Raw genomic sequence first — 16,646 nt, 5'->3', positions numbered from 1 at the left:
TTGAACTTGCAAGAATAGTTGCTGAGCGAACTTTTTTAATTGCTTCTATTTGTTTGATGAATTTTATTGCTAAACCAAAGAGATTTTGATAACGGTATTGGAATCATTAAGTACAGATCAGGCGGGGTTTTGTGATTAAAGATTGGATTACCAGAAGCCTGTAGGAGCAAAATTCAATCCAGTTTTACTATTAAGAGCACGAGAACTTGGACTGTACAGTTATGAGTTATCTCACACCAACACTGGAGCCTCAACATGAGGCTGACATATGATAGATTCACTTTGATAATATGTCTAATTCTGTAGGAAAATACATTCTGAGATTCTTTGTATAGAAAAAAAGGAGGAAAAAAACTGTATAATCATCATCTTGGTCCAGAAAGCTCCATGGCTTGTACAAGCAAGGAAGAGTCATCTGTAAGATCAGAATATCGCTCGGAAGAGGAGAACTCGTTGACTCTGATCCTGTTTGCTTCTGCTCTCTGAGAAGCTTCCCATTTTTCGGCAAGTCCATCCCCTTCAAGCATTCTAACCACTTCAGACATCTTAGGTCTGGTGGTTGGAAGATACTGTGTACATAAGAGAGCTACTTGAACCATTTCTTCGAGCTCGATCAGGTCGTAATTGTTCCTTAGATCCTTGTCAACTAGTATTTCCAGCTTCTTTTCTTGGTGAATTTTCTTTACCTGCAATCACAGGGAAATCGTTTTGTTGATGTTGACATGTTTCATGTAAGATTACAGCATGTTATTTCAGTCACTATTGTTGACTAACCCAATCAAGCATGGCTCCTTTCTGATTTGCAGCTTTTCCAAATTCAAGAGCTCTCTGTCCAGTGATCAGCTCAAGAAGAAGGATTCCAAATCCGAAGACATCAGTTTTCTCAGAGGATTGACCCGTCGAGAGATACTCGGGAGCTATATGACCAACCGTTCCTCGTACAGCAGTTGTCACATGTGAATCTCTGTGATCCAACAGCTTTGCCAGTCCAAAATCTCCAACCACAGCCTCGCAGTAATCATCAAGCAATATATTTGCAGCCTTGACGTCTCTGTGTATGATCTTAGGATCACACTGCTCATGCAAATACAGTAAGCCTCTAGCTGCACCCAACGCTATTCCTTTCCTTGTACTCCAATCCAGAGCTGGCTTCGCTGTTAATGGAGAAACATCAGTAGCTTTCAAAACAAATATACCCTTGAAGTTTTGTCATTCCGTGTCGTACCTTTGAGACGTGATGCAACACTGCCGTTCGACATATAGGGGTAAACCAGCAGTCGCTCCGTGGTTGTCATGCAGAACCCGTAGAGACGGAGGAGGTTCCGGTGCACGGCTAGGCTGATCATCTCAACTTCAGTATGGAATTGTACGTCTCCTCTCATGGCATTTCCATCTTTTAGTCTCTTCACAGCTATAACTGTACCATCTTGAAGGTACCCTTTGTATACATTCCCAAACCCACCTTTTCCCACCAAGTTTTTGCTGCTGAAGTTGTTTGTAGCAGCTTGTAAATCTCTGAACTGGAAAATCCTTAGGTTCCCAAGGCACACTTCTTCAAATCTTTGGTCTGTAACTTCAATGAACTTTTGTTAATAATGAACGATTATTGAACCAATAAGATCATGTGATGACTGACCATTTACATCGAAGAATATCTGCTGGTTGTGTCGTTGCCTCCACCAAATAAAGAAGCCAAACCCAATAGTTAGCAGAAAAACACAGCCAAGGCTTGAGCCGAAAGCTAAGGCTAATTTGTGGCCCTTGGATCGCCCTAAAGGCTGTGGATCTGATCATAAACAGGAAAAAGAAAAGATAAGTGTTTATATCTAATACCAAAGAGCTAAAGTTCTGTAAAAGGAAATTTGTTTACTTTGAGGCGTATTGACTGCAAATAAGAGCGGTGGAGCTGTTCCGTTGCAGCTAAGCTCCGACCCAGATGAGCAAATGAACGAATTCCCAGCAAGGCTTCGTAAATTTAACACTAAAATCGATCATCTAAATCGAGAGAGCTCGAATAAACCAGAAGGAATTCGAGTTAAGCTTAACTTACTTGTAGGTTTTGGCTTGCAATCTGGGCAATGGGCCACTGAGATTGTTAAAAGACAGGTCTCTGTATCAATCAACGCCATGAATGATGGTTCAAATTTGAAGTGTTTATCTGAAAGCTTGAAGAAAAAGCACTTACAGCAATGCCAGCTGAGTCATATTGGCTAAAGATGAAGGAATAGCCCCAGAAAGACTGTTGTTGTTTAACCTCCTAATCCCAAACAAAAACATTAATCTGTCAGCTAATTCATTAATTAATTACACAAACGAAGTTGGTCTCTTGAAGAAACTTACAGATACTGCAAACTCTTGAGATTTGAAAGAGAAATGGGAATTTCTCCATGGAAGCCATTGCTTGAAAGATCAAGAGTGTCAAGACTTGGTATGTTCCCAAGCTCCATTGGGATTGTTCCTGATATATTGTTGTCCTGTAGAAGCCTGTGACAAGAAAAAAATTTAGTAAAGAAGCGAGCCGAAGCCAATGCTAGCAGATGTTATCCGCTTTGGCTCGTTACGTATCATCGTCAACCTCACGGTTTTTTAAAACGTGTCTGCCAGAGCCAGAGAGAGGTTTCCACACCCTTATAAGGAATGTTTCGTTCCCCTTTCCAAGGGATGTGGGATTTCACAATCCACCCCTTTAAGAATCAACATTCTCGCTGGCACACCTCCTAGTATCCCAGTATCTAGCTCTGATCATTTGTAACAGCCCAAGCTCACCGCTAGCAGATATCGTCTATTTTGACTCGCTACGTATCGCCGTCAGCCTCACAGTTTTTTAAAACACGTATGCTAGGGAGAGGTTTCCACACCCTTATAAGGAATGTGTTGTTCCCTTTTCCAACCGAGGTGGAATCTCACAATTCACCTCCTTAAGGACTTAGCCGGTGTCTTAACTCTGATACCATTTGTAACAGCCTACGCCCACCACTAGCAGATATTGTCCGCTTTGACATGTTCCGTATCATCGTCGGCCTCACATTTCTAGAGGTCTAGCGTCCTCGCTGACACACTGGTCAGTGTCTAGCTCTTATACCATTTGTAACAGCCCAAGCCTACTTCTAGTAGATATTGTCTGCATTGGCCGTATAACCGTTAGCCTCACGGTTTTTTAAACGTGTCTACTAGAAAGAAGTTTTCACACCCTTATAAAGAATGTTTCGTTCCGCTCTCCAACCAACGTGGTGGAATCTCACATGGAATGTTTTGTTGTTCTCCATTAGTGATTGAAGAAGAAGATGACTACTCACACAGACTGAAGATTGGTCAAGTTTCCAATGCTCGGCGACAGGCTACCCGACAAGTTCTGACTAGGAGCTCCTCTGCAGTGAATTACAATCAAACATATTCATATGAACAATCGTATGAATTCTTTCAAGTTTTGTTCTTACAAGCTAATGACGAATTTCTCCGGTGAACAAGTAATCATGCTCCAGCTACATGGATCCACAGCGTTTTCATCCCAATTAAGAACAGAATGTGGGTCTTTCAGAGCAGCTTTGATGGCCATGAGGGCTTGCACTAAAAGGGTAAAAAACTGACCTTTAGATCAATATGAACACATCCACGACCAAATAAGAACACTTCCATGAACAATACCTTCAAAGTTGACACCTTTTGCAGTAAGCAACCCATTTACAGAAGAACACCATAAGCAAAACAAGAAGAACAGGGGAAGCTCTGTTCTAATTCCCATTAGAGTCATCCTTAAATGATGTTGAAGATCAAAACCCAGCAATGATTTTATGAAGAAAGCGAGTGGAGAGCAGGTAGAAGATGATCTGAAACGCTCAACGCCACCAACTTTGAGCTGATTTGTTGGTATGTTGGTGTGTTTGTTTTTTTCTTTCTTCTTTTATATGTGTTTTGGGAAAAGAATGCTAGCAGTTGAGCCTCACATGGTTGCCATATTGAACCAGGAATGCTCACTTGTTCAAAGCTTTCATGTCAGGTTGAGCGAGGGAAAGAGAAATGAGTGGTTTTTGGTGGTGAAAAGAGGAGCCAACGTGCCGGCCAGTGGCTCAGAAAAGTGGAGAAAAGCATATGGAAAAGGTAAAGGCTAAGGTTAACCAATTTGGAGATACTTTCAAAACAAAATCCCTTCAATCATGCATGAGTTTAAAGTGAGTTGTGTTCGGGAATTCTCGGTTTTGATAATATTTTTAAACTCTCTTGATGTGAATGTTGTAGGTGGGTCATCGAGATTTTATTTTTCATACCCACGATTTGATGTCAAATTCAAATATACGAGTATCTCGCATCTGAATTTTAAAGGAATTCAAGCTATATGACTATAAATTATCTTTCAATTTCGAACAATCCAACCTATTCCTACTTGAATCTATCTATATCAAGCTTCTGAATTCATCTCAACAACGCTCTTAGTTTCCACTCTCCTTTCGAGTTATCCGGACGTCTTCACGATTTTGTGCTACATAAAAAAAAAGTTTCGATATGAGAAGAAGATTAAGAGATAAGGGAGCGTGTTGTTGCTCTACAAAGACGACAAACACTCGATATCTAATTTTCCCTCTCTTTTTGAGTTATTCCAACCTCTTCACAATTTCGTGTTATACCAAACAAAAAATCTGACAAAAGAAAAAAAAATTTAGAGACAAAATCTTCACAATTTCGTATCTCCATCAGCTTCATGGTTTTATAACGTGTATGTTAGGCAGAGGTTTCCACACTCTTATAAGTAATGTTTCGTTCTTCTCTCAAACCGATATGGGATCTCATAATCCATCCCCTTGGGGTATAGGGTCTTCGTTGACATACTGCCCAATGTCGCTCAATCTCATCGTAACCAGATATTGTCCATTTTGGCATGTTACGTATTGTCGTCAGCCTCACAATTTTAAAACGCGTCTACTAGGGAGAAGTTTTCATACTCTTATAAAAAAATGTGAGATCTTATAATAACAAACCTCCGCTTTCTTTTTGAGTTATTCCAACCTCATCACGTTTCATCCTATAGTTTAAAAAAAAGAATCTCGCTCCAAGAAGATTTAAAGACCAACAATCGTACTACCTCTCTACACAAACAACAAGTGCTCGTGATATCTAGTCTCCATGCTCGTTTTGAATTATTCCAACCTCTTCACAGTCACAAAATCTCGACACAATAAAAAGGACTTAAAAGTAAATTCAAAAAATTTGAGGGACCTATGTGAAAGTTGTTATATACTTTGTGGGTCAGTCAGACCAATTCCTTTTTGTTGTCTGAAGGAGTGTTGGAATTGCTTTTGTTTTGGACTGACGACTTTGGTTATCAAAAACATTCTCTCACACTCAAACTTTAAACCCCAAAATCACTTNTTTTTTTTTTTTTTTTTTTTTTTTAATTTTCAATTTTTTTTATAAAATTATATATATTATATATATATATAAGCAAATTATTTAAAACTTTAATTTTTTATTTTTTTTTATAAAATTATATATATATATATATATATATATATAAATTAAAAAAAAAAAAGCAAATTATTTAAAACTTTAAACCCCAAAATCACTTTTTATTTTTATTTTTAATTTTTTAATTTTTTTTATAAGATTATATATATATAGAAACAAATTATTTAAAACTTTAAACCCCAAAATCACTTTTTTTTTTTTTTTTTTCTAATTTTGAAGTTTTTAATTTTTTTTTAATTATATATATAAGCAAATTATTTAAATTGGGCTTGCTTTATTGAATCTAATGCCATTGTACTGTCCATTCCATAAACAATCAAAAAGCACTTTACTTTTAAAAGCAAAGCCCAATAAAAATAAATTAAAAAATAATTTATTTTTTAAATTTCAGTTTTTATTAAAAGCAGTGTGATCAAGATCAGACGGCTGTAGTTGAGTGAGCCTACTCATTGGAATCATTCCATTTGGTGTGTAAAAGGTATTTGACCTAAGTCAACTAATGTTGCTATCCCTTTTCATCCCAATATTAGGTATTTTTTAAAAGATAGCTTAGTCGAGGTCGAGAAAGATCCCTTTACAGTTTTGTACACAGCATAGTTTCAGTATATTCTAAGGATTCTTAACCATTAAACGGATTCACGACTCAGTAGCACGTGAACTCGCTCCTTATACCATTAGTTTCAACGTATCGAAAAATTTGGATTGAAGATTACTTACCCTGTTTCCAAAATATCGGTATAGGTTAAAAAAGAAAACTTGATTCCAAAATATCGAAAATCTAGATTGAAGATCACATACCCTCGTTCTAAAATAGTGTAAATCTGGACCGAAGATCACTTCCCTGTATCAAAAGATAAAAATTATAAGAAAATAAAGATTATATCATTTATTTAAATTTAAATTATAATTTAATTATATTAAAAATTTAGGGTAAAAATTGCTACAAATAATCAAATTATTAAATTGAGAAATATATGTGTAGAATAAAGAGACATTAATTAAAGTTGGAAAGCAATAATAAGAAAAAGAGAAAAATAAAGTCGGAATAATTAAATTTTAAAAGGGATGAAGGTCCAAATTATTGAAATTAATAAATAATTGAATTTTTTTTTTTAATTTATTTATTTATATTAAAGTTGATAATTAAATTTATATTTTTAAATAAGCTCAGTTCATTCCTACGTTAGGTTAATATTTCCACAAAATAAAGAGATTGTCTAACAAGGAGTCTCACCATTAACAGATATTGTCCACTTTGATCCGTTACGTATCGTCGTCAGTCTCATGGTTTTTAAAACACATTTGTTAGAGAGATGTTTTCATATCCTTTAGCCCGTTACGAATTTCAAAACGCATTTGTTAGAGAGATGTTTTCATACCCTTTAGCCTGTTACATATTGTCATTAGTCTCACGAATTTCAAAACGCGTTTGTTAGGGAGATGTTTCCATACCCTTCTAAGAATTGCTTCGTTCTCCTCTCCAACCATGTGGGATCTAACAATCCACTCTCCTTGGAGACCGTCAGTTTTTAAAATGCTTATACTAAGGAGAGGTTTCCATACCTATATAAAAAATGATTCATTCCGCTTTTCAACCGATGTGAGATCTTACAGTCTCGTCATCACTGCATAAACAGGTATCAAAGTTCCAAACACCTAAAATCTAAGACATCAACCGAGCATCAATTCTCCTAATTTGAGGCATCAATACAACTTTTAACAAAACCGACTTCTTATAAAACCCTAATCACGAATAGAATGTGATGGAATTGGACGTGAACGTTTTCGTGATAGCTTTACTTCCACCTAACTTGTTAGAGAAGACCTTGAAAGACATTTATGCATGTAATGCACCAAACTCCCAAATCACTGCCCAATTATTATTCCCTTTTCATTTCAATTTCAACATTTTCTTATCAACAATCTGTACAAAACCCTAATCATTTTGTCTAATGCCTTTATTTATTTATTTATTATTATTATTATTATTATTATTATTTATTATTCATTTTGGACAAAACTACAAGACAAAATTTCACTTCGAACTCATTTATTGTAATATGCTGTATTAATAAAAATGTTTTAAAATTATTTTTAAATTTTAAAAATCTCAATAATATACTTTAAACTAAAAAAAAAGTTTAAAAAATATTTTTACACTTCATTTTATATGAAAAGCTTTTTTTTTATTTAAAAAATAAGTTTGTATTTTCAAATGTTTAATTAATATCATTTAATTTCTTTTAAAAAAATTAAAAAAATATCTCAATGGCTATTATTATATTCAAATAATACCAACATAATTACCTTTAAAAACAATTTAATACACTTTTTAAAATTATTTCTTAGTTATTCATAATCTAATATATTTTTAATTAAAGTTAGAGTTGTTTACTAATAATAATCATATTGAAATTATTTTTAAAAAATAATTTTCATATTTAATTAATTAATATTTCTCAATCACAAAAAAAGAAAAAAAGAAAAAAAGAAAAAAAGAAAAAAAAAGGGAAAAAATGCAAAAGGGTTGAGCTTTTTTAGTCCTATCAAAACTAAAGGAGAAAAGAAAGACACAGCCTAGCTGCCTTTTTAAATCCTTTTGGTGAGATGTGACAAAAGACACAACTTTGCTTTGGTTTTAAGACCGAAATGAAATGAAATGAAATGAAATGAAAATTTACACGCATCTAATTAAAATGGGTGTGAAACACAATGTTTTTGCACACACTTTCTCATAAATTTTGATTTAAAGTTAAAAATTAATTGGACACTTTCGAGATATGTTTGTCGAGGTAAATCTTAATGATTTGAAGTTTAATGAAACTTAATTTTAATTAAATTATTGTTAAAATAGTAGTTTAAATACACGATAATTTTTTCTTTACAATCGATTTGAGAAATTTCAGATGTTTTATTTTTTATTTTTAAGAGTTATAGATTTATAAACGTGAACAAAAATTAATACGTATTTTTTAATTTAAATAATTTTTTTTTTCATGAATGGGCCAAGTACGATCAAGATGGGCCTCTTGTTTCACGGTAAAATGACAGCCCAAATATTCTTTAGATTTTAAATGGGCTTTGCACAATGATGGGCCTCTTTCGGCTCGAACTGAATATTTAATTGATTAAAAAAAATAGTGTGGCTGCTGGGATTCGAGCCCAGGTCTCCACGGCCACAACGTGGAATTCTTACCACTAAACTACAGCCACTTCATTGATATAAATTGGGTCAAGTACGTCAAGATGGGCTTCTTGTTTCACTGTAAAATGAAAAGCCCAAATATTCTTAACTTTAAATGGGCTTTGCACAAGTAATTGATGGACCTCTTTCGGCTCAAACTGAACATTTAATTGATTAAAAAAAAACAATTGTGGCTGCTGGGATTCGAGCCCAGGTCTCCACGGCCACAACGTGGAATTCTCACCACTAAACTACAGCCACTTTATTGAAATTTCATCCATATTTTATTTATTTAGAACATTTTAAAGTTTTAAAAAGAAGATCTGTTACCCGGCTTTCAAGCTTCAGCGCGGGAGAGGGCAGAGGCAAAAAGGTCTGGTTTCGAATCAGTTGGTGCTCTCAAGTGTTCTCCCTCCTTCTCCATCGGATCATTCGATCTCTTCATTTTACAGTCACTGAGATACTGTAAGGATCGCATGTTCTTTTGAGGATTCTTGTTCAAGCTTTTTGCCGTATCCGTATGTATCTAAATTTCTATGTCAATGGACCTTGGCTAATTTTGTGTTCTGCTTCATTTCGTGAATGTTCTCTCAGTCTGTGCTTGATACTCTAGGAGGAGGGTTCTTTAATCTTACAACGCTTACTTAGTGGATATTGAGTTTTATTCGTCAATACCGCGAAAGTTGGAGTGAACCAAAAAAATTGCACCAATTATCTGCTAGTTCTTTAGTTTTATCCTTTTAGTTATTGGTTGTTGTCTTTGAAATTGATTTAGTTCCTGAAAAAGTGAAAGAAATGGGCTATATCAGGGTACATGGCGAGGCGGCTCTGCGAAGATACTAGTGCCGTGGTGAGGATCACTCTTATGCGGCCAAATATGTCTTGCAACCCTTCCGGAGCCATTTCGTGAATCTCTTTCCTGTTTGGATGCCGTAAGTGTTTCATCTTTTTGGTTACACGAACTTGCGAAATTATTTAAGCTTACGCGATCGCATTTCATGACGTTGCTGTATGTTTTCCTTTATTGCAAATTAGTTGCTTGCTTTATATAATTCTTTAACATATAAATCCAGGTTGGTTTTGACGATTCTCATTTAGTTTGTTATGGATCTCGTACAGATTTGGTAAGTCTTTAGCATATAATTGTTTCTCTTGTCATTTTAATGAATTTTGCTCCTGAATTTTGGAAATGGCTCTTTTCCACCGAGCAACGCTGCATCTTCTGCTCTCTGTTTGTCTCGGAGGACTTCTTCAGCCCAAACATGGTGAATTGATCTTACATCTCGTACTGAGTTGTCATTTCTACCTCCAATTTGATGGAATTGCTCTTCATATATGTACTATTTTATGTCAGATAGCTTTTGCTGGATTCATGTTTTTGGTCACATCTGCTCAGCTTGGCTATGTGAGGGTCAATCAATCTGACTATATTAATTAATTTTAGCGTGTTTGGGAACTTAACTATTTTCATAGTGGAAGTAGCGTTTCTGTATTATTTTTGCAATTAGTTGCCCAATTTTGTTCAAACGGAGCACAGAAAATTAAAATGTGGATTCTAGAACTTTGTATTCTGATTTATTTGTATGTCATCGAAAATTGATATGTTGTGGAATCGTTATCTGCAAGAAGCTACCGATAATTGCCAACGTTGAGAATTTCTCACTTTTCACATATTTTCTATTTTTTGCAAAAGGTTCATTCACCTCATCAGGATTCAGCTACACCAAGATGGGTTCATCTATCCCATGTGTTTCTCCTGTTCTTATATCAGATTCGATTGATTCTTATTCATTTTCAACAATGGTTCCCTTGTGCTTTGCTCTAATGTATGAATTGTTCGAGTTCACTTGCGTGCTAGACTTTTGATGTTGTTGATGGAAAACAAGCAAGAAAAACAAATTCCTTAAGTCCATTGGGGGAACATTTTGATCATGTGATCTGCCTCTTCACATATATATATATATATATATTCTTGACACTTTTGAGCATGTGGGAGATCTCACATCAATTGGAGAGAGGAGTGAGTGCCAGCAAGGATGCTAGGGCTTGAAGGAGGTGGATTGTGAGATCTCACATCGGTTGGAGAAGGGAACGAAACATTTTTTATAACAATGTGAAAACCTCTCTCTAACAGACGCGTTTTAAAAATCTTGAAGGGAACCTTAAAAGGGAAATAGAGAAAACAATATCTGCTAGCAGTGAGTTTTGCCGTTAAATGTGAAATGGATATTGACTGATGACATGCTCTCCTCTCCATACAGCTTTTCTCAGGATGTGATACACTTGCATGTGCGGTTTGTATCTTCGTCCTTCGTCTTCAATTCATCATTTTGAAGTACCTGCAATGCCATTTTCTGAAAGTTCTTGTTTTCTTTTCAGTTTGAATCCTTAGCTTTTGGAGGCACTGTCGCGTGTGGAATGAATACTTTTTTCTTGTGGGTTATTGCAGCCATTCCTTCTTATGGAGCTACGTGGGAACAGCAAGTAGCCATTAGTCAGAGTGAGTATAGGTACGTTCTTTTACCCCTACAGACCCTATGGAGTTCAGAAGTATAAATTTCAGGAAATTGGAAGTAATTTATGTTTAGTCCGATATAGATTTACAGACTGTTGACTTCTTTTTTCTTTCTTCCATTCTGCTTATTCTACTACTTTCTATGCACTTATTTCACCAACACTCTAATTCTTCCTACTACAAATGGACCCACAGAGGGTCCTATGCTTATCTATCTATCTCATTTTTTTGCAGCTTTTGTTGGTAAAAGTCCTACTTCTCTTTTCATTCTCCACTTCTTTTCTTACGATCAGCATCCTTGATCTCTGTAAGAAGCAATTATGATTTTGTTTCTAAACTTTCCAGGTGCTCAAGGTTAAGCTCAACCATTTTGGAAAATCCTTACCATATTTAAGCTGGGTTCCATTGCTTCCAGGTTAATATCTTCATCATTTTCTTGCTTGTTACATTCAGCACACACTAATCTGCTCTTAAATCTATGTATGTCAAGCAACATATCTAAATCTTTGGTACTCAATTGTACCTTTTTTTTATTTTCCACAGCCACCTACTTGCCAACAGTTTTTTAAACATTGCCAAATATAATTTCATTTGGATAAATTTCTGAACGGTTAAATTTGAACGTGTTTGTAAAATTCTGAAGAACTTTTTGTTTCTAAGTAAGACTGTTTTTACTGATTCCGTAATAAATTGATTGGTTTGCTTGATCTGGAGTGTCTGCTCTGCTTGATTACTGCCGGTTTTTTCATTTCCTTGTAGTTAATTGTGGTCATAGCTTTATATTTATTCTTTTGAATGTCAGATGTTGCACTGAGCGGTGCTGTGATGTTTCTAAAGACAGCTTTTTGGTGCTATTGCCACTGTTTTGTTTAATTAAGCAGCCAATCTATTAAAATCATTACCAGTAATTTACCATTAAATGCTAGATAATATATCTGGAAAGATGGTTTTGTGCGCGTACAGTAATCAGAACTAAACATTTTCTTGAAGCCTAAGCTCACATACAGCTTACAATTATTGAAAGAAAGTTAGATTTTGTGAGATTCCACGTCGGTTGGGGAAGAGAACGAAACATTTTTTTATAAGAGTGTGGAAATCTCTCCCTAATAGACGCATTTTAAAAACTTTGAGAGGAAGCCTGAAAGAAAAGTCCAAAGAAGATGATATCTGCTAATGATAGGCTAGGCGGTAATAGATTTAATTTGCAATACAAGTGATTTTGTGCAGTGTGGTGTCCGTCGTCTAAGAGGTTGTTCAGGCTAGAAAAGGAAGTATGTTACTGGCATTTGCAATGGTAATAGCTTACAAGGGGCAATTGGGCAATTCTATTTTTCCAATATTCTTCCTTACTATATATCTTCCCAGTTTCGTGGTTATTTAACACTGGCATTGTTTTCTTCTCAGCTGTGCCCATTGAAGTACTCCTTGGTGGAATCCTGGCTTGGTATGATCTTGAGCTATTGAAAATCAAACAATTTGATAGCTTGTGGCTTTGTTTTCTCTCTCACATGAAATAAGGTATCAATCAACCATATCCATCTCCTCTATGTAGATTTGTACATCGAATCTTAGAGAAGTCTGAGTTTTCTTCTTGTGATCATATTAAACAGCTAAGTATGTTGTTATCTATCTGTACTTATTATTGTGTAGGATTTGAAACGTCCAAATCGAATCGCTCAATTCTGAGTAAATGAATAAAATGCGATTCAGCCATTTGATCTATGATCACATAGACTTGGGAAGCATCATCCAATGGAAATAGAGCACGTCGGACAGCAAAGGTACATTTCTTAGAGCATGTAATTTAAACTTAATCATGAGAACATTCAAATTAAATAAAAAAGTAAGACAATCTTTGTTGTTTTATCAAGACACGATATGTTCATAATCATGCATAAATATTGAAAGTGACAATCCCATCAACTCCTTGGTTAAAGCTTATGAGTTACATAAACAATAGCAAAATTATTAATTAAGGGAAGTCCATAGGGACATCATCATTACCAAATGCCAACTATATATCAACTTAAGTCGAAGTTGCCTTTTTTTTAAAAAAAAATATATATATATTAAACTAATGTTTTGTCAAACAATTTGTTTTGTGCATTCCAATAATGTAAAATGCTCGCGCGTGTATGGTGCGTGCGACTTTTACTATTATGATCCTTAATCTTCTGCCTTTTCCTATGCTCTAAAGTACCATCCTTGGGAGTATGTTGTATGATGCTATTTTTCGTTAATGAATACTATATTTTATGTGGGAAGAGAAATATTTGAGGTCCTACAAGTGGCTTTGTGAAAAAAATTTAATATTATTTGTGGGGCTGATCTTTCATTTATTAATTTTAAAAAGGCTTATGAAATTATTCTTTTTTTTTTTTTTCTGCAAGTATTGTATGAAACTGGACTACCCATTTTTTGTTTATTAAAAATTTAAAATCCTAAAATTTAAAGGATTGTATTAGGTAGAGTTTTATTTGTATTATTATGATGTAATAATAATTTTTGTTCTTGTCATAATTGTTCAAGTATAGTCTGATTTAGATTCAGGGTCTTTTAATACTGAAAAATATTGTGAAATCTAAATTAATGTTACTATAAATTTGAGGGTTTAATATGTAGTATTGGGGGGGAGGGGGTAACGGCAGGGAGAATATCGAATGTGATCATGCATGGCATGTGAAGGAAGGGAGTGGGACCTACTTGGGGGCAATAGAATTTTAAAGAGTGGACCCACATGATGAGCACCGTTGGATTGAATCGAGTATGATGGGAATAGATTTGAGACACGTGGCGAAAATCTAGTAAGGATGACAACGTGTGGGACCATGTCTCGAAATGTAATGATTGTGTGTTGGAAAAAAGACCTCCTTCTCCTTCCCTTTCCACACTCCACTCCCAATTCTTTACATTTTCCCATTTTTTCTTTAGTTTTTTTTTTTATTTATTATTTTTATAAAAATTTAAAATTTTGATTTTTTTTATACTTGTTCTGGTTTATCTCAAGTTAACTATTTTTCAACTCGTGAGTTTTCAATAAATATGTGAATTCATTGGTTTTGATCTTTGCTCCTCTCCCAGAAGAATGTTTCTATATTTAATTTTAAATACAAAAGTAAGAATTTTATTTAAATGGTAAAAGTATAGCTTCTTTTATTGGTAGAAGTCGAGTAGATATCGTCTCTTTATAGTAAAATTTTGCATTTTTTATATCGATTGTGACACTTCTAACGTACCCACTTCTGACATTGTTGTAATTAATCAACACTGAAAGAGGTAACCATAATAGAACCTTAAAAACATCTCTGATTTCACTAACAATTCCACTTTGCTTTTAATTTTTTCACGTGGAAGGTTGTCCAACACGCAAGCTTTGATGGCGATGGAACAGCTCGGGGCATCAAGAGCAGAGCGAGACTGGAGACACGCCCAGCCCGAATGATTGATGATTCTTTTGCCGTACGATTTGAAGACTTTGTTCCCACTAGATCTCGGGCGCAGGATGAAACACTGGACCCTGCAGCAGAGTAGAGGACCCCCAGAAGAAAACACCACCACCACCACCACCACCTTCTTCTTCTTCTTCTTCTTCTTCTTCTTCTTCGAAGCCATTCACTTCCCCTGCAGAAAAGCAATAATGGGCTGCACAGAATAGTGCTTCCTTTTCGTCACTTTTCTTTTCCCTTCACTTTCATGTGCCTACAAATCGTAATTTTTACGTCTCCCTCGCTCTAGACTAGAAAGTTTTACATTTCTTGTGCTCCCAAAGTCAAAACTTTTGCAATCTGTCTCTGTTTACCTTTTATGCTTGTGAAGCTTTCAACCCAGTTTCTCTTTTTTCATGAATCCCAGTTGATTTGGCCTAATTTTCTTGTCTCTTCTCCTTTGACTATCTATCAGCCCATCAAGGAAGCAGCTGCCATGGGAGACAGAGGAAAGGCTCTGGAAGTTTACAGCAACGACATGGACTTCTATTCAATTGCTTCTGAATTCCTCTGTAAGAAACACATTTCCTCTTCCTCTGTTGGAGTATGTGCTGATTGCTTGAAAGATCGGTTGATCAAACTGGTTTGTTCTGATTGTGGCGAGCAGAGGCTCTCCTCTTGCTCCTGCTCTGAAATCTCATCTAATCGAAATTCTTGTACGTTGGAAGTAGGAAGTGTTGGGAGAGTTTCGTTTTTGATAGAGAATGAGAGAAATGGCGTTTCTTTGTTGGGTTTGATGAAGCCCAAGATTAAGAAAAGGGAGGAGGTTGTGCTGCTAGAGAGAAGCAGTAGTAGCTGTGTGGAGATTAAGAAAAGTGGGTTTTGGAGGATCGGGAAATTTTTCAGGAAGAAGAGGGAGAAGGGATCTGGGTTTGATGAAAAGAGTGATATTTGTATGGTTGATTACATGGGTGTGTCCAGGTCTAGATCTCTCTGTAGTTTTCGTGGTGGTGGGTTTCTCGGGTCGGAGGACGGCGGAGACATGGTGGTTTCCGGTGGCCGGAGCTCGATTTCTGGTGCTAGAACTTCGAGTGTCAATGGAGGACTCGTCTGTGATTCCGCTAGAAGAAGTGGATTCAGCGAAACAGAGCCAAGAAAAAGTGGTTTTGAGAGTGATCACAGAGAATGTGGGAATTACGAAAGCGATCATAATGGGTTTAGTTTAGCAAACAGGCGTGTTTTCTCTCTAAAAGAGAGCGATTTTAATGGAACGGACGAATCTGGGTTCATAGATTTCAAGCTGGATTTCACCTCAGAAACAAAGCCAGAGTACTCTGTTCCCAAAACAGGCATCGGAGCCGGAGGAGGATTGGGTTTGGGCGCTCTCTCAAACCCCAACTCTTCATTTAGAAGCACGAGAGGTTTTGACACGGCGGCAGCGGCGGCGCATGAATGCAGCAGAGGGCTGTCCAATGGCGGCGGAGGCTCCTGCAGGATAACAGTTAGTGACAGAGGGATAAAGAAGGGGAGGAAAAGCTTGAAAGCATTGAAATGGCTATTCAAGCATTCACCAAACTGGGCAAACGCAACTCCGAGGAAGAAGGAAGAAGATTTGATATCTCAAGCTTGAATTCAGTAAGAACAAATGAAAGTTTCTTTCTTTGTTATCTTTTTCTGTGTTTCTGCCATCTTTACAAATATAGTTGGTAATTGTTCTAAAGTTCTTAAGCCATTCGTGTTGTCTGCTCAAAACCTTTTCGTTTCTTTTGGGAGTCTGTGTGAATGTCTGTTTTGGTTTTAGAGCATAAAACATTGCGTAGACAAAGACGAGGAATCGAAGAGAGAATGTCTCGTTATTAGTGACAGTTTATAAAAAAAATGAAAAAACAATTACTTTTAAAAAAAAATTAAATTAACATATTACACTCTCAGAGATTAATTATCTAAATGCATGAAGTTTACTCAATCCAAAAGCTTGATCATGAAATAATTTTGACAAAGATTAGATTTTTGCAAATGGGAAAGCTAAATATTTGTTCAATAGTTGAAATTGTTTGGTTTC

The 16,646-nt window shown here is 35.7% G+C and overlaps 2 protein-coding genes and 2 non-coding genes across 8 annotated transcripts; 1 reads left to right on the top strand and 3 right to left on the bottom strand.

Moving 5' to 3' along the window:
* Nucleotides 1-163: 163 nt before the first annotated feature.
* LOC111467721 (protein NSP-INTERACTING KINASE 1-like) lies at nt 164-4,003 on the bottom strand. 2 transcript variants are annotated; one of them, XM_023112739.1, is made up of 11 exons: nt 3,646-4,003; nt 3,438-3,567; nt 3,297-3,368; nt 2,341-2,484; nt 2,186-2,257; nt 2,051-2,110; nt 1,871-1,965; nt 1,637-1,786; nt 1,226-1,567; nt 775-1,154; nt 164-686 (listed from the first exon to the last, which is right to left on the bottom strand). In XM_023112739.1, the coding sequence occupies exons 1-11, from the start codon at nt 3,749-3,751 to the stop codon at nt 366-368; spliced, it is 1,872 nt and encodes a 623-aa protein (XP_022968507.1). In that variant the 5' UTR covers nt 3,752-4,003; the 3' UTR covers nt 164-365. The 2 variants fall into 2 exon arrangements, with proteins under 2 accessions (XP_022968507.1, XP_022968508.1); XM_023112740.1 differs by having other exon boundaries at nt 2,051-2,086.
* Nucleotides 4,004-8,601: 4,598 nt separating this feature from the next.
* Nucleotides 8,602-8,673, bottom strand: TRNAH-GUG. The gene has a single exon. It is a non-coding gene; the product is annotated as a tRNA-His (tRNA).
* A 160-nt stretch (nt 8,674-8,833) lies between these two features.
* TRNAH-GUG lies at nt 8,834-8,905 on the bottom strand. The gene has a single exon. It is a non-coding gene; the product is annotated as a tRNA-His (tRNA).
* Nucleotides 8,906-10,773: 1,868 nt separating this feature from the next.
* On the top strand, nt 10,774-16,316 carry LOC111467725. Of its 4 annotated transcripts, none has more exons than XM_023112746.1 (7): nt 10,774-10,933; nt 11,024-11,154; nt 11,505-11,574; nt 12,387-12,453; nt 12,564-12,677; nt 12,810-12,940; nt 14,514-16,316. In XM_023112746.1, exon 7 carries the CDS (start codon nt 14,964-14,966, stop codon nt 16,212-16,214), a length of 1,251 nt encoding a protein of 416 aa, XP_022968514.1. In that variant the 5' UTR covers nt 10,774-10,933; nt 11,024-11,154; nt 11,505-11,574; nt 12,387-12,453; nt 12,564-12,677; nt 12,810-12,940; nt 14,514-14,963; the 3' UTR covers nt 16,215-16,316. The 4 variants fall into 4 exon arrangements, with proteins under 4 accessions (XP_022968514.1, XP_022968512.1, XP_022968516.1 ...); XM_023112744.1 differs by having other exon boundaries at nt 10,774-10,938; XM_023112748.1 differs by having other exon boundaries at nt 10,774-11,154; nt 14,514-14,867; nt 15,060-16,316.
* The last annotated feature ends 330 nt before the right edge of the window (nt 16,317-16,646 follow it).

Source organism: Cucurbita maxima, unplaced genomic scaffold, assembly GCF_002738345.1.
Source record: "Cucurbita maxima cultivar Rimu unplaced genomic scaffold, Cmax_1.0 Cma_Scf00034, whole genome shotgun sequence".
Lineage (NCBI taxonomy): Eukaryota > Viridiplantae > Streptophyta > Magnoliopsida > Cucurbitales > Cucurbitaceae > Cucurbita > Cucurbita maxima.
Note: the sequence above shows the minus strand (reverse complement) of the source record. Positions and strands in the feature narration are given on the sequence as shown.